Source organism: Papio anubis, chromosome 13, assembly GCF_008728515.1.
Source record: "Papio anubis isolate 15944 chromosome 13, Panubis1.0, whole genome shotgun sequence".
In the NCBI taxonomy this organism is placed as follows: Eukaryota; Metazoa; Chordata; class Mammalia; order Primates; family Cercopithecidae; genus Papio; species Papio anubis.
In genome coordinates, this window is record NC_044988.1 from 81,391,931 (window position 1) to 81,417,676 (window position 25,746).

At 42.7% G+C, this 25,746-nt stretch overlaps 1 protein-coding gene across 10 annotated transcripts in view; it reads right to left on the reverse strand.

The window, feature by feature from the left end:
* Positions 1 to 2,441: 2,441 nt before the first annotated feature.
* The window catches only part of SUSD1 (sushi domain containing 1), a 135,264-nt gene continuing 111,959 nt past the window's right edge, over positions 2,442 to 25,746 (reverse strand). For 6 of the 10 annotated variants that reach the window (XM_021927275.2, XM_021927276.2, XM_031654402.1 and 3 more), the window contains 5 exons: positions 24,783 to 24,879; positions 20,405 to 20,663; positions 14,402 to 14,441; positions 3,521 to 3,614; positions 2,442 to 3,147 (listed from right to left, as the gene is read on the reverse strand). In XM_021927275.2, coding sequence (XP_021782967.2) covers position 3,147; positions 3,521 to 3,614; positions 14,402 to 14,441; positions 20,405 to 20,663; positions 24,783 to 24,879 — 491 coding nt within the window. In that variant the 3' untranslated portion in view covers positions 2,442 to 3,146. Of the gene's footprint in view, positions 3,148 to 3,520; positions 3,615 to 13,666; positions 14,353 to 14,401; positions 14,442 to 20,404; positions 20,664 to 24,782; positions 24,880 to 25,746 lie in introns of those variants that run through there. The other 4 variants (XM_021927272.2, XM_021927274.2, XM_021927273.2 and 1 more) reach the window with 3 other exon arrangements.

Here is a 25,746-nt window from a genome sequence, read left to right on the forward strand (position 1 = left end):
CTGGGGCACAGAAAAGGCCATACCCTCCCTCCCCAGAAGCAGGCACTGCTTTGTTGGTTCAGTCTAACCAACAAAGGATGTAGTAGGTAAAACGTTCTTACAACGCTATTTGATTGACTTCTGTGAGACCATTGAGTTCCTCTTAGAAGAACAGAATGGGAAAACAGAAGGTTTAGAAAATCAGAATGTGAGATTAGCAATGAAAAGGAAGCACTGAAGGTTCTTTTTTATTTCCTTTAAAATCACTTTAAATATTAACTTTATTCCAAGCTAAAGTGGAATTTCGAGATAATCACTTCCGCTCTGGTCTTACCTTACGTGCCCCACTGCAACTTCAGGTCTTGAGTCAGAGAACAGACTATTTTCTCTTCCCCTTAATTAACCTCCATCCATTTGCTCGGTTGTTTGTGGCTCCTTCTAGAAGGGATGGGGGCAGGTGCCTTACAGTGAAAAGACAGGTATACATACACACATACTGCATATATATATATGTAGTTTAGAAATTCAAAGGCCCGACATTCCTGGGAACCAAAAAGGCTGTCCAAAGATTAGTTCCATAGCTAGCTCAAGGGCTTTCAAATGCCAGAAAAGAGAACTAGGACAGCCAGAAGACTTGGTCCCACAATTGAAGTATCAACACTGAGAAATTCTGTGTTCTAATTTGCAGCAGTTAGAGGAAATCCCAAAGTCCACATTTTTGCTATTTTAGTAAATATTTTTGGATCTCACTCTATCACACAGGCTGGAGTGCAGTGGTGTGACCATGGCTCACTGCAACCTCAAACTCCTGGGCTCAAGCGATCCTCCTGCCTCGGCCTCCTGAGTAGCTGGGATTACAGGTGCACACCATCATGCCCGGCTAATTTTTAAAACTTTTTTTGCAGAGATGGGGTCTCGCTATGTTGCCAGGGCTGGTCTTGAAGGTCTCCCAAAGTTTAGTAATCTTATATGAACTGCTTTTACTTTTCTGCATTGTACCCAGAAGATGATGCTTTACTTAATATTTGGTCAGTTATTTTAACCAGAAACTTTTAATACTAAGCAAGGGGGGTTTCTTCCTTTCTATGACAATTATGCTACATTCCATGTGGACAACTGTATCTTTGGCAGTTAATTCTAGAGCTGGAAATTAGGGAAGGGGGTGGTATGGAAGCATACAGCATTTACAAAACTGGCAAAAAATAAAATAAGTCAAGGGGAGGCTCAGATTCTGTCTTTGGACAAAGATGGGCTTTGAGGAAAGATCCTTACTCATCAGAGGCCCTGCCCTACACTAACCACAATAATTTGTATTGACACCCAATTTATTCAGGAGCTATAAAAACAGTATGTTTGCATTATTGCACATAAAAATTAAAACTTGAGAGCTATCTGTTATTCATCTATTGAGAGAAACGGTCTCTGGGGGTTAGGATGGGGACCTGTCCCCATTATAGACCTGTTCTGGTCTATAATTTACCTAAGATGAGAGCAGAAAGGGTTTTAAATGTTGATCCTCAGTTGTCGTCGGAGGGCAGTACCCCAGAGGACAGGAGAATCATTCCTAATACTGGCAGGGGCCAGGGGCTGACAGCTGGAATTGAACACCCGAGGGTCAGGATATTACTCCCCTCTCTCTAATTCTCCCCAGTAGAGTGGACACACTCTGGCCTCCCTAGGGTGGAGCAGCTACATGGGCAATTTCTACTTGTTCCTCTTGTCTCTTCATCTGCCCATAAGCCCAAGGCACTCAGAGACATCCCTCACTGACACCCAGCAAGCCGGTGAACACACCAGTCCACTGCAAAAGGGTGTCCCCTTTTGCTAAGAACTGCGTCTTGAGGCTGTGCAGTATCACCGTGTCCCTCTCCCCTCCTCCGTGGTTTTTCTTCTCTAGGCCTAGCAAGCAAGGGAGAAGGAGCGATGCCGGAAACCTCTGTCTTTCCTTCCCCATTCGTTTCTTACTGAGTCTTAGAGTTAAGTTGTTTGTTAGGGCCGGGCGCATGACTCACACCTGTAATCTCAGCACTTTGGGAGGCCAAGGTGGGCGAATCAACTGAGATCGGGAGTTTGAAACCACCCTGGCCAACATGGTGAAACTCTGTCTCTACTAAAAATACAAAAATTAGCTAGGCATGGTGGAGGGGGCCCTTTAATCCTAGCTACTTGGGAGGCTGAGGTAGGAGAATAGCTTGAACCCGAGAGGCAGAGGTTGCAGTAAGCCAAGATTGCGCCACTTCACTCCAGCCTGGGCCACAGAGTGAGAGCCCATCTCAAAAAAAAAAAAAAAAAAAAAAAAAAAAGGAAAGAATGTCAATTCAGGATTTAAAAGTAAAATCAAATAGACTCCATCTGTCGACTCAGCGTATTCAGAGTAGGCCAAATCTCAGTTTCTAACAGGGAGCAAAGAGTATTTTTAGAAGATGCTTAGTAACAAAAAATTAACCAAGGGAAGAACAATCTTAATTACAGGATATTTTTACTGGAATGTAGACATTACTTTTGAATATATAGGACAATAAGAATTGCATCAAAGCAATGCTGCCTAACAGACACAGCAAGAAACTTATTGGCATGGCCAGGCTAGTATAGTTTCTCATCAGTATATCAACTAATTGTAGGAAAAGTACTGTTTCTAAAGTGCTTGAAACGTTCGCCTACATCATTGTTCTCTATTTCAATGACCTCCTTCATAAAGTCAAACTCTAGCCCAAACTTAAGCCTGTCTCACTGTATATTGTAAAAAATGGATTCGGAATGAATTAACAGAGATGCTTATATAGGAGGTTGCAGAGATTCTCTTGCAGTCAATGTCTGGAGGAGCTGACCCTCAGGCATCACTCAGAGGAAGTCCCAGCCGAGATTCACAGATCTGTAGCCTTTGGTCAATATCACACTGTACATCAGGAGTCTCAAGTTCATCGCACAGAACTGGTCCTGTAGCAGGGAAGACTCAGAATTCCTGAGTTTTCTCCTTTTGGGGGACTTCACAGGGATAGCTGCCATCTTGAATCCAGGAAGGGGGCCCAGCTGGGAGTGGAGAAAGTTGCAGGCCCACATGCTCCCTGGACGGAAGTCACACGGGGCCTCTGTGTGGGCACCTGAGAAGCTGCCAGAACACCTGCCCCAGCAGCAGTGCATCCTCCCCACTCAGTGTCCATCTGCCATCTAGACATGAAGGAGGAAAAGAAAAGAGACAAATATGAACACACTTTGGTTTTCCACTGTGTGTCTCTATGCACAGCTCACACGCACACCCGTGGGAGGAGGCGAGGGGGAGCAGCATGGAAGCTCAGCCACCCCTCTGTGTGTGGCTAGGGCAGCCATCACTGGTCCTGCTCTTTTCCTGGGAAAGCATCCCCCATGCTACCTGGAGGTACAAGGTTAGTCATGCTTTTCACCGCTGAGTGTGCTCTGCTGAGCCAAGGACAACCTCCACCCACACTCCCTTTGACTCTCCTCATCTCCAGCTGTTCTTCGTGACTCTGACCCATCCTCCCCTCCATTCCACTCATTTCTCAAAAATGACAGCCTCACATACCACACCGCTGAGAAGGAGAGGAATGTAAGAATGATCACAACAGCCATGGAGCCCAGTCCAACACCCGCCATCTGCAGCAGTGTGAGTGACGAATCTGTGGGACAAAACCACATGCTTAGCCCAGAGTGCAGGGCATCACCGCCTCCCAGGAGGCACACACCCCACTGTGCTCAATCCATTTTAACCCAGAGCTTGGCCCCATTTAACAAAGAATCCTAAGAATGCCCAGCGTGCCTGTGTGTCCCCTGAGTTGGCCCTGTGGATATGCAGCCTCAGGAAATTACAGTTACAGGGTATTTCTGAAAAGGAAGTGTGACGCCAGACCATGTTAAAGTTACAAGGAAGAAAAAGGCTGATCTTGTTGAGCATACAAATACTACGTAACATGTTACATTTTTTGTTGGTCCTTTCGCAAGTCAATTACACGTGATAGATTTTTATGGGCTGTTTTCTTTTGCATGGAGGGGCAAGTCATTATGATATTATTTGAATTTGGGTTCCAAAAGTGATAGCCCTGATGGTCAGATATAGCAAAGGAATATCCTTTGTTGAGTCACCTGTCATTTTCTCTACACCTCAACAAGGATCATATCTCCCTGCTCTGCTCAGCAGGTTTACTGAGAGGATAAAATAAGAAAATTGATGTAAAAGTACTTTGAAAGACATACTTTCTATTTGGGGACCATCACATGCAAACTCCAGGGAGATCTCCAATTATAAACTAAAAAACACTCACAGTTGAGTTGCACATTTGGACCAAGTGACTGACTTAGAGAATCATGTTCTAGATTAGAGCAAAAAATTCATTTTAATTTGCAAACACTTATTTAGCACTTACTATGTGCCAGACAGTGTTCTAAGCACCTCACATGTATTAACTCATTTAGTCTTCTAACCAGCCTTTACATTGGGTACTATTATTATTCCCTTAAGAAACCACGGTGGGAGTGGTTAAGTACAACTTAGGTCTTTACAGCCAGGTTAAGAGGAGTGCATTTCTATTGGAAACTGTGTACAGTACCCGGCACTAGTAAGACCAGCCAGAGAATACACCTTGTGTTAAACAGCCCAGAACTTGAAACCACCTTTGCAAAAATTATAACTGAGAAAATTATAACAGTGAAAGAGATCTGACCTAACTGACTCCATCTTGCTTCTAACCTCCAAGTTGTCCTTGTTCATTCCTGGGCGTAGGCTGAACTAACTTTGGGAGGAACTCAGTTTATAGTTTAACTTTGAAACAAAGACAATAACAGCCCTTTCCCCAAACAAATCCCCATCCTATCTGGGGACTAGACTGACTTTGCAAGACTAACAAATTAGCCATGAGATTAGAAATTATGGTTTAGGAGTCCTACAGCTGGAAGTTGCAAGATTCTGAACCTCTCAAATTGCTCCTAGGGCTAACATCACTATTATAAAACCTAAGATCAATGCTTGAGATATTTTCCAGACCCCGGACTCCAGGGATCAGCTGGCATCACCCAGATCCATAAACTGGCTCATCTGATCTTATGGCCGCCACCCAGAAACTGACTCAGTGCAAGAGAACAGCTTTGACTCTCTATGATTTCATCTTCAACCCAACCAGTCAGCACTTCTGACTCACTGACCCCTTACTCCCTACCCCCTATCCACTAAGTTATCCTTAAAAACCCCATCCCCGAATTTTCAGGGAGACTGACTTGAGGAATAATAAAACTCCGGTCTCCCATACAGCCGGCTGTGTGGGAATTAAACTCTTTATTGCAATTCCTCTGTCTTGATAAATCAGCTCTGTCTAGGCAGCAGGCAAGAAAAACTCATTGGGCGGTTACTAATTATCAAAAAGTGCTGCCAAGAGCCTTTCTGGAAAACATGGCTTATATTATTTGGTTGCTTTTAGTCTTTAGAAGAAAAATGGCCTTGACATTTTAAGAAGCTAGATTACTTATTTTGTTTTATTTGATTTTTATTTATTATTATTTTTTTGAGACAGAGTCTTGCTCTGTCACCCAGACTGGAGAGCAGTGGCGTGATCTTGGCTCACTGCAACCTCCACCTCCCAGATTCAAGTGATTCTCCTGCCCCAGTCTCCCTAGTAGCTGGGACTACAAGGCGTACTCCACCACGCCTGGCTAGTTTTGTATTTTATTAGAGACACGGCTTCACCATGTTGGCTAGGCTGGTCTCGAACTCTTGACCTCAGGTGATCTGCTCGCCTTGGCCTCCCAAAGTGCTAGAATTATAGGCATGAGCCACCACGCCTAGCCAAGAAGCTCGATTATAAAATGGAAGGAGAAACAGTGATTAAGTGAAGAATTAGTAAAGAAAAAAATGTTAGGAGAGTGACTTGAATTGCAAGATAGTGAAACAGTGCAGTATTAGAATAGGAATGAATACACTGGAACAAAATAGCCTAGAACCAAATCCAAGTATATCAAATGCTTTCAAAGATTGAATACTGGAGTCAGATGTCCAAGTCTTTATCTGAACACCACCACTGCCTGTGTGACTTTGTGCAAGTTATTCATCCATTCTGTGCCTCAGTCCCCACACTGAGAGATGCTGTAATAATATGGGAATGATAGCAATGCTACCCACCTCTAGGTAGTGTGAGAAATCAGTGAGTTAGTACAGGTTGAAACAGTACCTGGCACAGAATAAGCAATAAGCAAATGTTAGTTATTGTTAATTATTGTTGTTTTTGCTGTTTTGATACTGTTTCAGATCATTGGGGAAATGATAAATTATTCATAACCAGTGCTGAGAAAATTGGCTAACCATTTAGAATCAAATAATTTTGATCACTAGAGCTTATACCATATACCAAAATAAAATCCAGATGGATTACAGACTTAAATTGAAACCTAAAAGGATTAGGAAATGTTAGTGAATATTTACCTAATATTAAAGGGGGTAAGAGATTTCTAAGCCTATTTGTTAACACAGAAACCTTAACAGAATGAGAGATTTAACCATTTTGAAAAGCATGCACTTCTTGTACCAAAAACTACCAGAAGCAAGATTAGAAGGCAAATGGCAAACTGGGTAAAATATCTAGAATAATGGGCAAGAAGTTAACATATAAAGAGTGTTACAGATTAATAAAGACATACCTCAATAGCAAAATGAACAAATTCTATGAAAAGGTAAATGACATGTAAAACATGATTACAGATGATCAATAAAACTTTGATCAAATGCTCTCTTACAAGTAATGAAAATGCAAATTAAGGCATTAAGATGCCATCTTTGTGCATCACTCAGAAACATTTTTTAAAATGCCATCTTGGTGGACTAATTAACTAGATTTGTTTTGTTTTGTTTTTAAGAGAAAATACAATTCTGGAGATGGACGGGGGAGCTGGTACTTTCCTGCACTGGTATTTCATCCAATCTACCCAGTATTCCTTCCAACATCCATCATCAATTTTTTTCTGTGTATTTTTTCCTCTACACTTTTACCCTCTATATATTTTAATCACTGATTGATGAATATGTTGAACTGAAGATGACTGTGGACAGAGATCCATATCATGCATATTCTTGGGTTTGATTTCATCTCATTAATAATTATTAATGGTTGATATCAACTGTGCATAGTGATTCAGCTTGTTTCTAAGCCCACATACAGCCCTCATGTTCCCACGTTGTCCACAAGGACATTATTGTTTGTTGAAGCCAAAATACATTATGCGTGCCATATTTCCCTGACCAATTACTGACTCTGTGCAAGAAGAAATGGAAAGCAATCTGACCTAATCTGCTCTTAAAGCTCCTGACTCCTGGGAACTGCTGTTTTTTCTACCAGGGATACACAAGCCATCACTTGAAGACCTTGCCTTGCCTTGACTTCAAGTTACCATCATCTACACTTCTGGTGGCTCTTCCTTTATACAAAATTCCTTGTTCTTTGCTCATCTCTAGTCTTCTTACATCTCTCCATTTTCTTCAAGATTTATCAAAGATCATTTGCAATGGCTTATCCATCTCATGTGAAAATTGTATGAACCTGCCAGAATATGCTTCATCCGTGTTGGAAGACTTGAACCTATGTAGGGTAGTGAGCTCTTTTCTTTCCTCTAACCATCCCCTCACAAACCAAGAGGACAGAAGCTAAGGAGGAGTTAAGGAAGCTGACTTTCTCTTGACCATCCACCAGCAGGATCCACCTGGGTGCAACTATTCCTTACTCTAGACACAGTATTGGAAAACAATCTTTATTTCTTCTGCATAGCACAATTTGGGTTTGGCTCCAGGAATGATTCTTGCTGGTAGACCAGTTCCTGGTTATATGTCTTTTTGTCTACTTTGCATATATACTCTGAAAATCTGAGTCAATCTAATCAAGAGTGCTCACAAGTGTTGCCACACAAGCTTCTTTAGAGATTTCCTCATTAATTCCTTACTAAGAAAATTTACAACTGGCAAATTTGAATTGTATTTCTTATAGCCTCACCATCCCTTGGTTACCCTACCTTTCCATGGTCTCATGCCGGAGAACCATGTTTATTTTTCTTCTGAATCACTTGTAGAATATATTTTTACAAACCCAAGTGAATGAATCATGTGTTATATGGCAGATCAGTTACTCAATCTTGGAGAAAGTAAACCCATTAGGACTAAACTCCACCATTCTCTTTATGGTGGCTCCCTCAAGAGAGCTAGTGCTCAGGAGGAGGGATGGAGCCTTTCCGGACTTATCTTTAACACCCTCCCTGACAGAAATATCACATGCTGAAGAGGAAGTTAGAAAGGTCCTATTTCTACTCTCAGACTTTGTGACAGCTTGAGGACTCCTCATGGGTGTGAACATTTTTTCATGAATATACAAGGGCATGTTCACTTCCTGAAAGCACCAATTCTGTTCTCCAAATGGTAAATAACAATAATAATAATAATAATAATTAGCACAGTGACTTCTATTTACCGTGTTAAATTTATCTTTGCTATTCTAGGGTCTTCTCACTTGAATTCCATTCAGAGCAAAAGATGGCAAAAGAAATCAAAGTGGAAAACTAATTTAGAGATCAATAATGCTTGATAAATTAGCAACACTGTTATATTCCATTTTTATTGCAGCTTAACAAATGACCATAAACTTAGGTAGCTTTAACCCATTTATCAGCTCAGAATTCTGTGGGCGGTAAGTTCAAGCACATCGTGGCTGGTTCTCTGCTCAGGGCCTGTATCAGTCTCTTCTCACACTGCTATAAAGAACTACCTGAGACTGGGTAATTTAAAAGAAAAGAGGTTTAATTGACTCACAGTTCCACAGGGTGTACAGGAGGCAAGACTAGGGAGGACCCAAGAAATGTACAATCATGGCAGAAGGTGAAGGGGAAGCAGGCACAGTCTTCACATGGCCAGAGCAGGAGAGAGAGAGAGTGAAGGGGGAAGTGCTACACACATTCAAACAACCAGATCTCATGAGAACTCTACCATGAGAAGAGCAAGCGGGTAATCCATCCCCATGATTCAGTCATCTCCCACCAGGCCCCTCCTTCAATACATGGGGATTACAGTTCGACATGAGATTTGGGTGGGGACATAGAACCAAACCATATTAGGACCTTATGAGGCTAGAATCAAGGTCTCAGGTGGACTGCACTTCCTTCTGAAGGCTCTGGAGAAGAATCTGCTTCCAAGTTCATTCAGGTTATTTGCTAAATTCAGTTCCTTGTTGCTATGATTTGAGTTTATATCCTCTGAAACTCACTTGAAATTTAATCCTCAATGTGGTGGTGTCAAGAGGTGGGGCCTAGTGGGAGCTGTTTAGGTCATGGGATTGGAGCCCTCATGAATAGACTAATGCCCTCTCTCAGAGGTGAGTGAGTTCTTGCTCTGGAGGGACTGTATTACCAGGCAGCTGGTTGTTATAAAATTGAGTCGGCCAGGCACGGTGGCTCATGCCTGTAATCCCAGCACTTTGGGAGGCTGAGGCAGGCAGATCACGAGGTCGGGAGATCAAGACCATCCTGGCTAACACGGTAAAACCCCATCTCTACTAAAAATACAAAAAATTAGTCGGGCATGGTGGTGGGCGCCTGTAGTCCCAGCTACTCGGGAGGCTGAGGCAGGAGAATGGCATGAACCTGGGAAGTGGAGCTTGCAGTGAGCTGAGATTGCGCCACTGCACTCCAGCCTGGGCAACACAGCAAGACTCCATCTCAATTAAAAAAAAAAATAGAGTCAACTTCCTAGACTCTTTCTTGCTTCCTGTGTCATCATGTGATCTCTTTGTATATACCTGCTGGCTTTTCCACTTCTCTGCCATTGTTCTGATGAGCATGCAGCCCTCACCAGAAGCAAGCCAGATGCAGCACTATGCTCTTGAACTTCCCAGCCTACAGACTCATGAGCTAAATAAACCTCTTTTCTTAATAAGTTACCCAGCCTCCAGTATTCTGTTATAGCAACACAAAACAGACTAAGACACTTGCAGTTGTAGGACTAGGGTCCCCGTTTTCTTACCAGCTGCAGCCAGGCCTTGCTCAGCTCCTTCTGTTAAGCTACACTCCTTGCCAAGTGGACCCCTCCATCTTCAAGCTGGCAGGAGAATTTCCCTGTGTCAAATCCATCTCATTCTTTGAAGCTCCAACTTCCCCTATCTCTGACCTCTAGATCCAGATTTAAAGGGCTCCTGTGATTAGGTCAGGCCTATCTGGATAATCTCCCTATTTGGGAGTTTAAATATATCTCCAAAATCCCTTCCCAGCAATACCTAGAACAGTCTTTGAATGAGTAACTGAGAGAAGGTAGATGGATACCAGAGACCAGGAATTTGGGAACCATATTAGAATTCTTCCCATCACAACTATGAAGGTTTAAAATGATTGTGTGCATGTATATATGTACATATATTTACACACACCCACACACATATATGTACATATATAGCAAATACATATGTATACATACACGCTAGGTTTATATCTTGATGTAAGTCTTCTCTGGCTTATTTGATAAGTATTGCACCTACTATGCTTCATTTCCCATAAAACTAACTGCTGGTTCCTCAGAAATCATTCAGCCCAGTTCAATGCATTATGATTGAACACCTAATGCATGCAAGGCTCTGTTCCTGCTCTTCAAATGCCCATCAAGGGTGTAAAATCTAGTAGTAGAAGATCTAGTAGTAGAAGACAAAACAAGTACACACCCATTGCTCTAAAATATAGCAGAATAGCTGAAGAGGGGCAGATTATGCCCTGTTGAAAAAATTTTAAAAGCTTCAGGGAGGAAAGGGTATTTGATTTTAATATTGAAGAACAGGTGGGATAAGTGGAGATTCACAGGTAGGTGATTGGGAAATCCAGATGGAAGTCATCAAGTAATTATATGAGCAAGGATATTAAGAGGAGAAAGTGTGGGCCATAGCCAGAAAACAGCTGGAACATTGGTTTGAATGGAGAAGAATAAAAGATGCAATTAGAAGGGTATGTGTGTGTCAAACAGAGGACTTGGAAGCCAAACTGAAAAATAATGGAGGACCATGGAAGCAGAGGAAACAAAATTAGTTCTGCAGTTTAGAAACGAGTCAGCTGGTGGTGTGTAGGCTGGAATGAAGAGGGAAATTCCGAACTCTTGTGACGGGAGATGAGGAAGGAGGATTTGCCCATCATCCCGCTACAGGTAGGAAGGCCTATGCTCAGGGAGTGAACACAGAAATGAAAATCAGAGAGGCATGCCCAAGGTGCTAAATGTGGGCTGAAAGAGAAAAGGGAGTAGTCACAAATAACTCACAGGTTTCGTGCTTACGACTGGAGAATGTTCCCTGATTACAGCTTATTATCACCTCACATATATCAAACGACCTTGCTTTGTGACTCAAGAAATCACAGACTCATAGTACTCTGTGGCTGGAAAGGATCTCAGAGATCCCAGAGAGAGGATGATTGAGAACTGGCCAAGTTAAATATCATTTCAAAGACACTTGGCTGATTAGTAGCAGGAGCTCAGGCAAATAAGCCCAGGCCTCTGCATCTTCCATCAAACCGACTGCTGGTTTCCTGGTAATCTTTACAAAGCTCTTCTAGGGGCAATATGCAAAAGGTAAATAGCATAATTTGTCACTGGGCAAAGGCCAGAACGGGGCTGAGGCTTGGCACAAGTGAACTGGCACCATTTCAGGACTAATTTAGATCTCAGTTCTCTGCAAATTACTTTCTGAAATGGCAGTCTCCAGACTTTTTTGAAAAAGTAGATTGCCCAAGATGGGTGCACAACACAGGTAAATGTTATACATAGATAAATATGTGCTAGAATTGCCTTCAGAATTTCCACAGAACAGTGTTTTTCCTATTATCTTCCAGAGATTTCCGGCGGTTTAATTTCAAAGGCTCAAACTCTCCTTCAATATTGGTTCTTAAGCTGAGGGGAGACCAGGGCACTGCCAAAGCCACTTAGATATTTTCAAAACAAAATCCTCCCTGTTAATTTAATCATAGCAGAATGACTGCAGCCGGCTCTTTGGCGATTTCTTCTACCCAGTTTGAATGTTTTCCAATCATAGCAAACAGCTGCTGAATAGAGTGGACTCTGGAAGCTATTATTTCTGTGTCTGGAAGCTTTGTCATCTTAATTATTCTGATAAAACCATCTCTTTTCCTTGTGAGAACGCCATGCCCAATCCTAGAGCTTCAGGGGATGGACTGGCAAAAGAAACACTTATGACTGTTGGAATGTGTGGCTGTTTCTCGTGGCCTTCATTCAAGTCCTACAAGTAAAGGGAGCTTGGCCCATCTGCACACAGAAACAGGACAGCACCCATCTTTGCCAAGAGAGGCCCTCACTGCCTGGTCATCAGCAATCCAAGATGGCTGACAGTCAGGTAACTCGCCTTGCACCCTGCTGAAAAGCCAAGTCCTCTACCCTTGTTGCAGTTGGTTTCAGCAGAGGTTAAAAGATGAAAATAAGATCAGGAGAGAAGCGACAAATGGAGGAAGCCTAATTCCCCAGGCCCCTCCCAAATATTTCCTGCACAGTATTCTCTACTGACAGGATAAAAAATTCCCCATTAGAAAGTGCTATCCACTGGAATCCTTAGGGAAGTAAGTTTATACCGGCATTTCCTCACCATGCCAGTTGATTGTTTCATGCTGCTTTGAGGCAGAGGAGAGGAGGCAAAGGGTTAAACTGATACTGTGGGCTAAGGGCAGAATTTCACAGCCTGTTGCTAGGACCCACAAACCACAGGGAAAAGGTCCAGATTCCAAGGTCATAAACTCAACAAGATTTCTGCTATTAGCTACAAACTAATGGAATTCCTGGGAATCAAATCTACTGGCTGGCTGCCTGTTGGTTTTAAAGAAATGTACTGTACTGCCAGGGAAATCCCGAGCCTGGAAAACAAGGACCAGTGATTGCTCAAACCCTAAGGCAATTTCCCCGCCTGGATAACTCTTCCAAGGCAAAGAAGGTTTAAGCTGTACAGCACTCAGTAGAGATGTTCCCGCTGCGTCTCTAAGGAAAGGCTTTGGAGGAAATGGACAAGAGTTCCCATCAGGCAGACCCAAACTGACCACCCAAGTGACCCATTCTGCTGCCAGGGCAGGGATGCTTGCTTGTCCTGTCCAGCAAGAGGTGATCATTGCTACGGGGCCCCCTGACCACTGTACATTGCTTTATCTTTTCCTTCTTTCTAAATGAGAGTATTTATTGTGCTATTCAGTTTTCCCTCTCGTATTATGTACTATGGTTTGAGATTGGTTAAATTTGCCATTTAGTCATAGATTACTCAATAGAGCACAAGAAACACATCTGGACTTGATCAAGAGGAAGATGCTATCCCCAGGATTCCTGGTCTTGAAGCTGGATGCAGTAACAGACCTAGCTTTGAGTTGTCTTCCACTAGGGTTCCATGAGGGATCAAACATAGGATAGTTCCATTTTGTTAAGGGAAGATGTTTTTCTTATTTTGTTGTTGTTGTTGTTGTTGTTGTTGTTGTTGAGATGGAGTTTTGCTCTTGTTGCCCAGGCTGGAGTGCAAAGGCGCGATCTCAGCTCACCGCAACCTTTGCCTCCCGGGTTCAAGCGATTCTCCTGCCTCAGCCTCCTGAGCAGCTGAGATTACAGGCATGTGCCACCACGCCTAGCTGATTTTGTATTTTTAGTAGAGACAGGGTTTCTCCATGTTGGTCAGGCTGGTCTCGAACTCCCGACCTCAGGTGATTCGCCTGCCTCAGCCTCCCAAAGTGCTGGGATTATGGTTTTTCTTAATATTATATGTGTATGTGCACAAGCTACACAGCTGAATGGTAGTGGACTGTTGTAGCTCTTGTATTGGCTTTTCGGCATCTTTTCCTATGCCCCATTTCTTGATAGGGATTTTGTCTCCCTTTCAGTGCAAACCTAGTGGACCTATTGTTCACACTGCTCTGCCTCCAACCAGCCACGAGTAGACATAAAACCCAACGGAGGCCAATCATCCTAGCCCATCTCCTATTAACAGTGATTCATCCAACGGACAATCACTTAAAACTAGGAGGAAAGAATCTTTCCCTGAATTGAAAAGCTATGTTTTCCCAGTAAAATTGGTAAGCTAGGGGAGCTTGCCATCCCTCCCTTTCACAGGTCTTATAGCAGAAGAAAATGAAGCTAAGTCACGCTTAGAAACAGAGAACTGAAAAAAGAGAAAGATAGAGAAGTCCCACTCATGGCATTAAGTCCCCAGTCCCAGTTCCTGGAGCCTTGGTGGGGTAGCTCTTTGTCTAATTCCATAAGCTCCCATCCACTCACCCTCCTCCCATTTTTTTCAGCTATGAAGCTTTTTGCTTAAAGTAGTATGAATTGGCTTCTGGTCACCAGTGACAATTTTATAAACAGATCTCATCAATATGAACTTGATGCTGCAGAAAAGAAATAACAACAGCATTCATAGGCAGAAAATAATTTTACCTTTCACCTGAGCCCAAACTGCACAGGAGTGTCTTCTCACCTATAAAGGAAAACATAGCAATGCGTTTAACTAGGTGGCACACAGTGTTAGTTTAAATAACATAGTTTGGAGGCTGAAGCCCTCTGAGTTTCAGCTTTTTCAATCTCTTAATTTGAACTAGACATTTAAAGTCCAATCTACCCCTAATATCTTGTGATATCACTAAGTGTTCAAGGGACTGGCATGGATTGCATGGACATAAGTGACCCTACAGATCACTTCTATAGGTTTCCAGTAGGTCTTGGAAAGTACACATGATAGGCCAACAACAGGAGTGACAAAAAGGATCCTTCCCCTGGCCAGCTCTCAGCAACTGGCATGGACTGCCGGGAGAACTATGCTGAAAAAGATCCTGAGGTCACTTGTTCAGAAGGTTCAGCAAGAAGTAGTGATGCATGTTAGAGGCAAAGCTATGAGAAGTCCCAGTATATAATACTTCACCTATCTAGATGTCACTTGGCAACATCAGTTACCCAAAATGTGTCCATAAACCAGGAAGAAAGCAACAGGAACATATATGAAAGCTCATCCATAATAGAAGAAATCTATAGATTCAGTGGAATGAACACCTGTTCCCCCGTCATTATGATATGCTTATTTATATCATAAATAAGCTGTTACAAATGCTGGGGACTTGCTCTGTGTAAGACTTGAAAATATTCCCCAGGGGAAGCTGAATGGTGAGGGTTAGAGAAGGATCCTTCCAATGTCTTTAGGAGATTCTCTTTCAAATGACAGCCTTGGGCATTCTGGTTTGGATTTTATTAATTTTTTTTTTATTTAAGCTTAAAAATTCTGAGAAAAGCTGCTGGGTGCAGTGGCTCACACCTGTAATCCCAGCACTCTGGGAGGCTGAGATGGGCACATCACCTGAGGTCAGGAGTTCAAGACCAGCCTGGCCAACATGGTAAAATTCCATTCCTACTAAAAATACAAAAATTAGCTAGGTGTGGTGGTGGGCACCTGTACTCCCAGCTACTTGGGAGGCTGAGGCAGGAGAATCACTTGAACCCAGGAGGCAGAGGTACAGTGAGCCGAGACCGCACCATTGCACTCCAGCCTGGGCAACAGAGTGAGACTTCATCTCAAAAAAAAAAAAAAAAATTCTGAGAAAAGCTTAAAATAGCCATAAGTGCAGATATTAGAAATGGAAGGTAATGTGCAAGAATAACCAGTCAAGGACATATTTCAAGACCCTGGAGAATGGAAGGGACTTTAAATAGCAAGGCAATTTCGGGGAATGGAGTATATCAAAGGAGAGAAACTGGCAGGGGCCAGGTGAAGAAGGGAGCTTATTAAACTGAAATGCTTTGATCATACTTGCATTTTATAAAACTCATGCTGGCAGTGGTAGGGAGCAAGGAGATGGGTAGAATAAGAGACAGAAAGATATGGTAGAAAAGTGATGTTCAGGCAAGAGATGACAACGTCTGAGCAGTGTAGATGAAGGAGAGGAAAGAATGATTTTAAACAGAATTAAGGTAGTAGAATTAACATGGTTTGCTGATGATCTGGATAAGAAGGTAAGAAAGAAGGAAGAGACAAGAACTATTCACAGGTTTCTGTCTTAGCAACGGGAGGCATGGCGATGCTATTTACTGGGACAGATGCACAAAGGGAAAAACAAAATGGGGGCATTGGAAGACTCACACCCCCGATTCCAAAATTTACTACAAAGCTACAGTAAACAAAACAGTGTGGTAGTAACATAAAGATAGACATATAGTCCAATGGAACAGCATAGAGAACCTAGAAATAAACCCTTGCATTACGTCAAATGATTGTTAACAAGAGTGCCAAGACCATTCAATGGGGAAAAGACAGTCTTTTCAGGCTGGCCACACTGGCTCACACCTGTAATCCCAGTACTTTGGGAGGCTGAGGTAGGAGAAGCGATTAAGCCCAGGAGTTTGAGACCAGCCTGGGCAACATAGGGAGACGCCATCTCTACAAGAAATTGTTAAATATTAGCCAGGCATGGTGCTGTACAACTATAGTACCAGCTACGTGGGAGGCTTAGGCAGGAGGATCACCTGAGCCCAGGAGGTCGAGGCTGCAGTGAGCCATGATTGCACCACTGCACTCCAAGTGTCTCACTTTGTCACTATCTCAAAAAAAAAAAAAAAAAAAAAAAAAGTTTTTTCAACAAATGGTACTAGGAAAACTGGATATCTACATATAAAAGAATGAATTTGGACCCTTACCTAACACCATATGAAACATAAACTCAAAATGGATCAAAAACCTAAATATAAGACCTCAAATGATAAAACTCTTAGAAGACAACATAGAGGAAAAGCTTCCTGAAACCAGATTTCTCAATGACTTCTTGGATATGACAAGACATAAGCAACAAAAGAAAAAATAGACAGACTGAACATCATCAAAATTTCAAACTTTTATGCATCTAAGGGCACTATTGATAGTAAAAGTGCAACCCACGGAATGGACGAAAATATTTGCAAATCACGTATTTCACAAGGGATTACAGTAATATCCAGAATGTATGGAGAACTCTTAAAACTTAACAAAAATGAAAACAAAAACAACCCAGTTCAAAAATGAGCAAAGGACTTAAATAGACATTTCTCTAAAGAAGATACACAAATGGCTGATTAGCCCATGAAAAGGTGGTCAACACCACTAGTCATTAGGGAAATGCAAACCAAAACCACAATAAGATGCCATTTCATGCTGGGAGGCTCATGCCTATAATCCCAGCACTTTAGGAAGCCAAGGCAGGTGGATCTCTTGAACCCAGGAGTTCAAGACCAGCCTGAGAAACATGGCAAAATCCTGTCTCTACAAAAAATAGAAAAATTAGTCAGGCGTGATGGCATGAACCTGTAGTCCCAGCTACTCAGGCGGCTGAGGTGAGAGGATCACCTGACACCAGGGAGGTCAAGGTTATAGTGACCTGTGATTGGGCCACTGCACTTCAGCCTGGTAAACAAAGTGAGACCCCCATCCCCCACTTCCAAAACAAAAGATGTCGCCTCACACCCTATCTTATAATAGGATGCCTATTATAAGAAAATAAAACAGAAAACAGTAAGTGTTAGCAGGGACATGGACAAATTGGAACCCCTACGCACTGCTAGTGGGAATGGAAAATGGTATAGCACTATGGAAAACAGTACGGTAGTTCCTCAAAAAATTAAACATAGAATTATCATTTGATCAAGCAATTCCACTTCCAGGTATATACACAAAAGAACTGGAAGCAGGGACTCAAACAGATATTGCACACCAATGTTCATAGCAGCATTATTCATAATAGCCAAAAGGTGGAAAATATCCCATTATTCATCCACGAATAAGTGAATAAACAAACGTGGTACACTCATATAATGGAACATTATTCAGTCTTAAAAAGGAAGGAAATTCTGACACATGCCACAACATGAGTGAACCTAGAGGACTTTAGGCTAAATGAAATAAGCCAGTCACAAAAAGAAAATATTAAATGATCCTACTTATATGAGGTACCTAGAGTAGTCAAATTCATAAAGATGGAAAGCAGGGCCGGGCGTGGTGGCTCATGCCTGTAATCTCAACACTTTGGGAGGTGAAGGTGGGAGGGTCACTTGAGCCTAGGAATTTGGGCAACATGGAGAGACTTCATCTCTACAAGAAATAAAAATTAAAAATTAGCCAGGCATGATGGTGTGCACCTGTGGTCCAAGTTAACTCAGACGGCGGAAGCACCAGTATGGTTTGAGCCCAGGAGGTTGAGGCTGCAGTGAGCTATGATCGCGCCACTGCACTCCAGCCTGGGCAACAGAGCAAGACTCTGCCTCAAAAAAAAAAAAAAAAAAGACAGAAAGTAGAATGTTGGTTGCCAAGGGTTGTGGGAAGGAAGGAATGGGGAGTCATTTAATGGGTATAAAGTTTGTTTTGCAAGATAAAAAGAGTTTTGGACATTGGTTGCACAACAATGTGGATGAATTTAATGCCATCAAATGACACTTTAAAATGGTTAAGACAGTAAATTTTATATTGTATATATTTTACCACAATTAGAAATTAAAATTAAATCACTACTGATTTTATTGTAATATCACACAAATATAGTTGAAACCCATGGGAAAGTCATCGCAGTTCAAACATGTAGATCCAAATACAAGTTTTTTCAAAGCCCTTTCATCTCCTTTAACATCCTAAAGAATAAGCATATATTCTTTTTTTCAGCTACATGAAAAAGAGTATCAATGACATCACAGGAAAGTTTCCTATAAACCAGAATTCTTTGTGTGTATGTGTGAGACAGGGTCTCACTCTCTTGCCCAGGCTGGAGTGCAGTGGCATGATCTCGGCTCAGTGCAACCTCTGCCCCCCAGGCTCAAGAAATCCTCCTGCCTCAGCCTCCCAAGTAGCTGGGACTATGGGCACATACCACCATGCCTGGCTAATAAACCAGAATTCTTGTCCTAACCTCCAACTTCATTCCCTCTGTTATGCATTAAATGTCTATGCCCCTGCTCGCCACCCACCTCCTGCCCTGAATTCACATGTTGAAGCCCTAATCTACAATGTGATGGTATTTGGAGGCAGGATCTTTGGGAAAGAAATAGATCCAGAAGAGGTTATAAGCATGGAGCCCTCATGATGGGATAAGTGTCCTAATAAATAGAGGAAGAGCAATCAGAGCTTGCCCCAACCCACTCAATCCCCACCATGTGAGGACACTGTAAGAAGGCAGCTGTCCACAAACCAGGAAGACAGTCCTCACTGGGGAACTGAATCAGCTGGCACCTTGATCTTGGGCTTCCCAGCACAGACTGTGAGAAATAAATGTCTGTTGCCTAAGCTACCCAGTCTACCATATTTCACTATAGCAGCACAAGCTGACTAATACACCCTCCCCAACCAAAGTCTTAATCTAGGACAATAGCTCTCTGAACCATCTCTAAATTTCACTCATGTTGTACTGTCAGTGTTTTGTCTATGGCTAAAAACTCCAAGTCAGGAACCCCAAGTAATTTTCTAATGAAAAGGCCTTGTCTAAGTTGTAAATATCTTTTTAGTAAGTTCAGGGCAATATATTTCTGGGCTTTAACTTTCCTTTCTCTATTCCTACATTATTGTCACAAAGCACTGCTAGACATCTTTGATACTTGAACAGTCTTACAAGTAACTATTGGTTTTATAGCAAGCATGTTCATGACACATTACATTTGCATCCCACACAGAATTTAATAGAGTGTCTCAGTTTTAAATATGTGATGAACCTTACACTCAAAATGACAACATAATTTTATCTCAAATTCATCAGTCAAGAGATGTTTGTATTACCATTAATATAATCCTTCTAGTTTTCATTACCAACCCATATGAATTTACAACAAGCTTAGGGTTCTCCTAGGTCAACCATCACAATGGTTCTTCCAGGTCTTCCATCCCTGACTGATGAATACAGCAACATGATGTTTCCTAATTATGTAATGAATATTGAGTTCCATGTCTCAGGAAAAAGCCACTGCTGGAAGAGCACCAGCCTTTCTAAGCACTGCGGAAGGGAAAGTGGTACCTATGCCATAGTTGCAGAAGGGATGTAAGCAAAAAGCAGGCCAGTGCTGTGCCTAATCTTCTGCTTCCCAGGAGAATGAGAGAGGCAGCAGCCTGGCAGGGGCACAAGGAAGTTAAGAGAGAATCTAGATGTTTCTTTCCAACTTAGACTCCAGTAGTGCAATAGAATGAGGGCATCTGTAAAGCTTAAGGTAAAAACAAAAACCAGGTCAGTCTAAATGCTGATTCAGCAAGGTCCCCCAGGAGGTTCAGAATGCCTATCATCTGTAAGGGTTTCACCTGTCCATTCTTCATAAAGGCAAAGTATTCACACATATTTTATGATTGTCACATGCAGTGTCCCTCTCAAGTACTGGGAAAACAAATGTTCAAACATTTGAATTTCATGCGAAGAAGAAAACACAGAGTTCAGAAGAGCTTGGAAAGAAAGATACCTTATTCCATTCACTTGTGATTCGTAATATAATGCAGTAATCATTCCCTCTTTTCAAAGGTGCATTATAATATTCCCCATAGTACAGCCTGTCTCCTATAAGTATCTCCATGGCATCATCTGGAACATCTTTGGCCAGTAGTTCTGCAGCCACGTATCCATCAGCATCAGAGGCGTTGCTAAAGAAGGAGGAAGTGCCTTCAGAATCACAAGAAAATGTGCTTTGGAGGGCCAAGGGAAGCACTAACACCTGATATGAACTGGAAGAAAAAAACGGAAGTGTCCATCAGACCCTTGCATGGGGAGTTCATTCATTCATTCATATTTATTGAATACCCGCTATGAGATAAGCCTTTTTTTTTTTTCCACCTCCCGGGTTTGAGTGATTCTCCTGCCTCAGCCTCCCAAGTAGCTGGGACTATAGGCGCATGCCACCACGCCCAGCTAGCTTTTGTATTTTTAGTACAGATGGGGTTTCACCATGTTGGCCAGGCTGGTCTCGGTCTCTTGACCTCATGATCCACCCATCTCATCCTCCCAAAGTGCTGGGATTGCAAGTGTGAACCACTGCACCCAGCCGAGATAAGCCTCTTTCTAGGTACTGGAGACGCAACACTAGACAAGAAAAAGTCCTGGCCCATGTGGGATTTATGGTCTGACAGCTCCAACCATCATGCAATTCCAGTTTGAACCTAAAGGGTTAATACCAGATGACACGGGGCAAGGGACCTCTCCAAGTTCTGGCCGCAGAGAGATGCCAAGTACATCCTCTTTAGCTGGGAGAAGTTGTTGCACATATCACTGCCCTGTGCTGTGTGTGTGTCATAAAGTTGACCTAATCAGTGATTTTCACGTGGGCAAATAAAGCCCAACTGTGCAAAGGGTTTAGCAGTCACATGGAGACCGAGTGCCTACCACAGTGAATGTACTAAGTCCGGAAAAAAGGCTGCAGACAATCATGTGGTGACCTGAAACAGAACTCATGTGATTTACATTCCCTACAGTTCATGGGCTGATACCAAAGTTCATGTGAAATAAATGAGACGCCAAGAGTGCAGAGTCACCATGAGTTAATCCAGTCTGACAACATCCTGAAACAGCCAGAACAGTAATATGTCATGTATGCACTGTAAAAACTGTTCCCCAATTGTGGACAGAAAAACACACTAACAAATGGGTATTGTTTTTGTTATGTGTTTCATTATTCATCCCATCAAATAGAAAGCCTGGCAGTGAAAGGAAGTGTGAGAATAAAAATGCACTGAGAATGGATCACGCTTCCCTTCAATTCCCATCTATCCAGTACTTAGCTCCTGCCTCTAGTACCGTGTTGAGCATCTGCTGTCTCTATCAGGCTTGATAGCAGAGATCTGAATGACTGACTCTTGTATTCTTGCAAATCCTTGCACAGTTCTTTGGTAATGATAGCCCCCCCGACCCCCGCCCCGCCCCTCCGCCACCAACAATGAATGATTCTTGAGTTGAAATTTCAGAAAAGAAGAAAAGCATACATCAGTGTGAAATATGATTAGGGTAATTTCCAAAACTCATTAGGCCATGTAATTCTATTTTACCAGTAAATTTGAACTTCCTGCTTCACATGCCAAATGCCCTATCTCCTGCTTCCTAAGAGCCCATGAATCATGAGATTAAGAAGAGGGAGCCCACCTCCACAGTGGGTGTTGGATATGGAAAGTCTCCCCCCACTAGGTTCCCTGACATCCTAGGTATCCTCGGGGCACTGATTTTCTTTCTTTTCTTTCTTTTTTTTTTTTTTTTTTTTTTTTAGGAGGGAGTCTTGCTCTGCTGCCCAGGCTGGAGTGCAGCAGTGTGATCTCAGCTCACTACAACCTTTGCCTCCCAGGTTCAAGCGATTCTTCTGCTTCAGCCTCCTGAGTAGCTGGGGTTACAGGCACTCGCCACTACGCCCGGCTAATTGGTTTTTGTGTTTTTAGTAGAGATGCCGTTCCACCATGTTGGCCAGGCTGGTCTTGAACTCCTGACCTCAAGTGATCCGCCTGCCTCTGCCTCCCAAAGTGCTGGGATTACAGGTGTGAGCCACCGTGCCTGGCCAAGCGTCCTGATTTTCATAAAGTCTTGGCTCACTTTCAGCCAAGGACTTTCTACAAAAGAGACAAAGTAAAACCTGCAGGGCAATAAGTTGTCACCACCAGTAAACATTTATTAAGCATCCACTGCCTATGGGGAACACCTGTAACAACAAACTTGCCCCGAGACTTGAAAACATCCCTATGTCATAGCTGCAGGTAAGACAGTAAATGTTGCAGCACCTCCATGCTGTCCATAAGTACATCTTCAAATCCCTCTCATCTTTCCATGCAGGTGGTGGTGGTCAAGGCTCACCTGTGCCCATTTGGTTCTGTACATTGCTCACTAGAGGCATCACTGACAGAGTATGAAGCAGCTTCCCAATTAGCCTGATTGTAATCACCTGTGTTGCCTGATTATTATACAAATTCCCCGACCTCATCCCAGACCTACTGAATCAAAATCTCTAGGAGTAGAGTCTGGGAATCTGTATCACTGATAAAGCCCCCAGGTGATTCCTATTATCTGGCAGGTGTGGGAGACACGAGCATTAAGGCACCCCAGCAACAGTCTCCATCCTCTGCCTAACATCAGCAAGCTCAGGAGAGGCTTGGTCCCAGGGACCTTGCTCCATTATGTACCCCAAGACATTGTCCCTAAACCATGCAAGAGCAGACTCAGGCCTGTCTCACACACTGGCAAAGCCGCTACCCCCCAGCTCAAACCAGGTAGTCAGGCTTAGGAAACCATCCTGCCTGCTGGTAATTAGCCATGTGACGTTAGAGAAGCAACTGTGGCTGTTTGGAATATGACTGTTCTGGAAGGACTTTTCTCCTCTTTTTCACTACCACACTCCCTCGAATGACTCACAGATCTCCACTTCCTGTTTTGGAGGCGCTGGCCAGCATCTAGCCACAAAGGTAAGCTGTCATTGGGCTTTTCTTTTTGCATTATGTCATTATTTGACATAAATGTCACATTTGTTCTTGCAAATGCTCTCAGGAAGTGACCTCACAACTTCTGTTCTCTTTATAATGACAGAATTACAATGCCTTCTGGTAATTTGTCAAGAATCAGAACAATTTATACATTGTCCATCCCTGGAAAGATCTTTGCACATTTACTGAATTTAAATGAATATAAAAGCAGGAAAACCCTAAGTTTTATTATAAATGGATATACAGATAATATCACCAGACTTTCTTTTTTGTAATTTTATAACATCTCACTTTTTTTTTAACCTTGATTTTACTGAAGGGTCAGGAGAGACAAAGGCAAGGTTGGTGAGGCCATGTACATTTTCAGCTCCTTGACCTGGTGCTGTGAGCAAGCTGTTCATCTCTCCAGTCCAACCTCAATCTTCCTCTCTAAAAAAGGGACTGATGCTACTTTCCTAATCCTGCCGTGACCTTTGCAAATAAACTATTTAAATGAACACAGTGTAGTCATCCAACTGAGGTAAATTAATTCCATCCTAATGCCATCTGGAATCCCAGAAGCAGTCATTAATTACACAGTGTCTTGCCCATAACTCAATACAAGAAAAGACAAAAAGATTTACCTAAATGATCTTTTCAGAAACCACTGCACATCCCGCAAGATCAACCTTACATACAGGGCAACATATTCTGCCTTTGAGAAATGAAATGATGCCCCTGACCCCCCATCCATAAAGGATATACTATGAGACATGAGTGCAAAGGACAATCGTGACATGTCCTAAGCACGTAACCCATGCTTGCCCAGTGACCAAAGGAATGGATTTAATTTCTTGAGCTAAACTGCCCAAATGCTTGTATATATGGTCCTTTAGCAGTCTCTCTATATGGCCAGGTGCGGTGGCTCACGCCTATAGTCCTAGCACTTTGGGAGGCCAAGGTAGGTGGATCACCTGAGGTCAGGAGTTCGAGACCAGCCTGGCCAACATGGCAAACTTGTCTCTACTGAAAATACAAAAATTATCCAGGTGTGGTGGCGCACACCTGTAATCCCAGCTACTCAGGAGGCAGAGGAAGGAGAATCACTTGAACTCAGGAGGTGGAGGTTGCAGTGAGCTGAGATCGCAACACTGTATTCCAGCCTGAGTGATGGGAGTAAGACTCCATCTCAAAGAAAAAAAAAAAAAAGAAGTCTCTCTCTCCATTAGAAAGGATGCTGGTTGGGATTAAAGGCCACTCTGTACCCAAGGAAACAAAAGAGGCCCCAGCTGCATTGTTCTAACCACCCAAGTACAGCCACCAACACAGAAGTCTTCTCCTCACCAAAATCAAAGTTTCCAAATCACTCCGTGGGGATCACTGGGCAACCGTGGAGAAAGGACAGCTACTGACCTGATTGGTCCATTTTTCTCCTTGGCTTTCCTCAGTCTGAGGCGTGGTAGAGGTCCTCCGTGCACCGTAAAAAATTCTACTTCCGGCAGGGGAGGCTCTGAAAACATGTTGAAAAGAAGAGAAGGGGTGTGATCGGAACAAGTAAAAAGCAGGACAAAAGAGGTCCTCGTGAGGGTTATTAAAAGGAAAGTTTTAATTTCAGAAGCGAGGCGCCTATTCTGTACATGCCACAATGTGGATGATCATGCTAAGTGAAATACACCAGGCACAAAAGGACAGATTCTGTACCATTCCACTTAGATGAAAAATCTAACATAGGCAAATTCACAGAGAAAGAAGAGGTTGCTGGGGGTGGAAAGGGCATGTAGGGAATGGGAACATATTGCTTAATGGTCACAGAGGTTCTCCTTGGGGTGATGAAAAAATCTTGGAAATACACAGTGGTGATGGTAGCACAACATGCCAATAAACTGTGTGCTTCAAGATGTTAAAATGGCACATCTTATGTGTATTTTGCCACAATAAAAAGAAGTGATGAGTATACTGTGGCACTGGCAGAGGATAGATGTGATGGGCATTACAGTTTGCTTGGTGGGTAGATTCCTATTTGGTGGGGAAGACCACCACATCAGCCTTCTATATCCTTTATAATCACAGAGCTCTCTGTCCTTATTTTCACGCTCCCAGCAACAAGATTTCCCAAATAGGTTTCCCATCAGGAGGAAACTACACTGACTGGCTGACACCAGCATTCTTGCACCTCACTGGTAGTTAGTCATGGTATAAATGTGCTAACTGCCATTCTGCCTGTGGGTAACATGCTAAGTAAGACATACTGGGCACTAACCATTCACACTAGAGGTATTGTACATATGCCTCATCTTACTTAATCTCAACAGGGCTACCAAGTGGATGATGTTTGTAGAAGCAATTATTTGCTCCCTCTCGTGGGGTTCCTACCCAT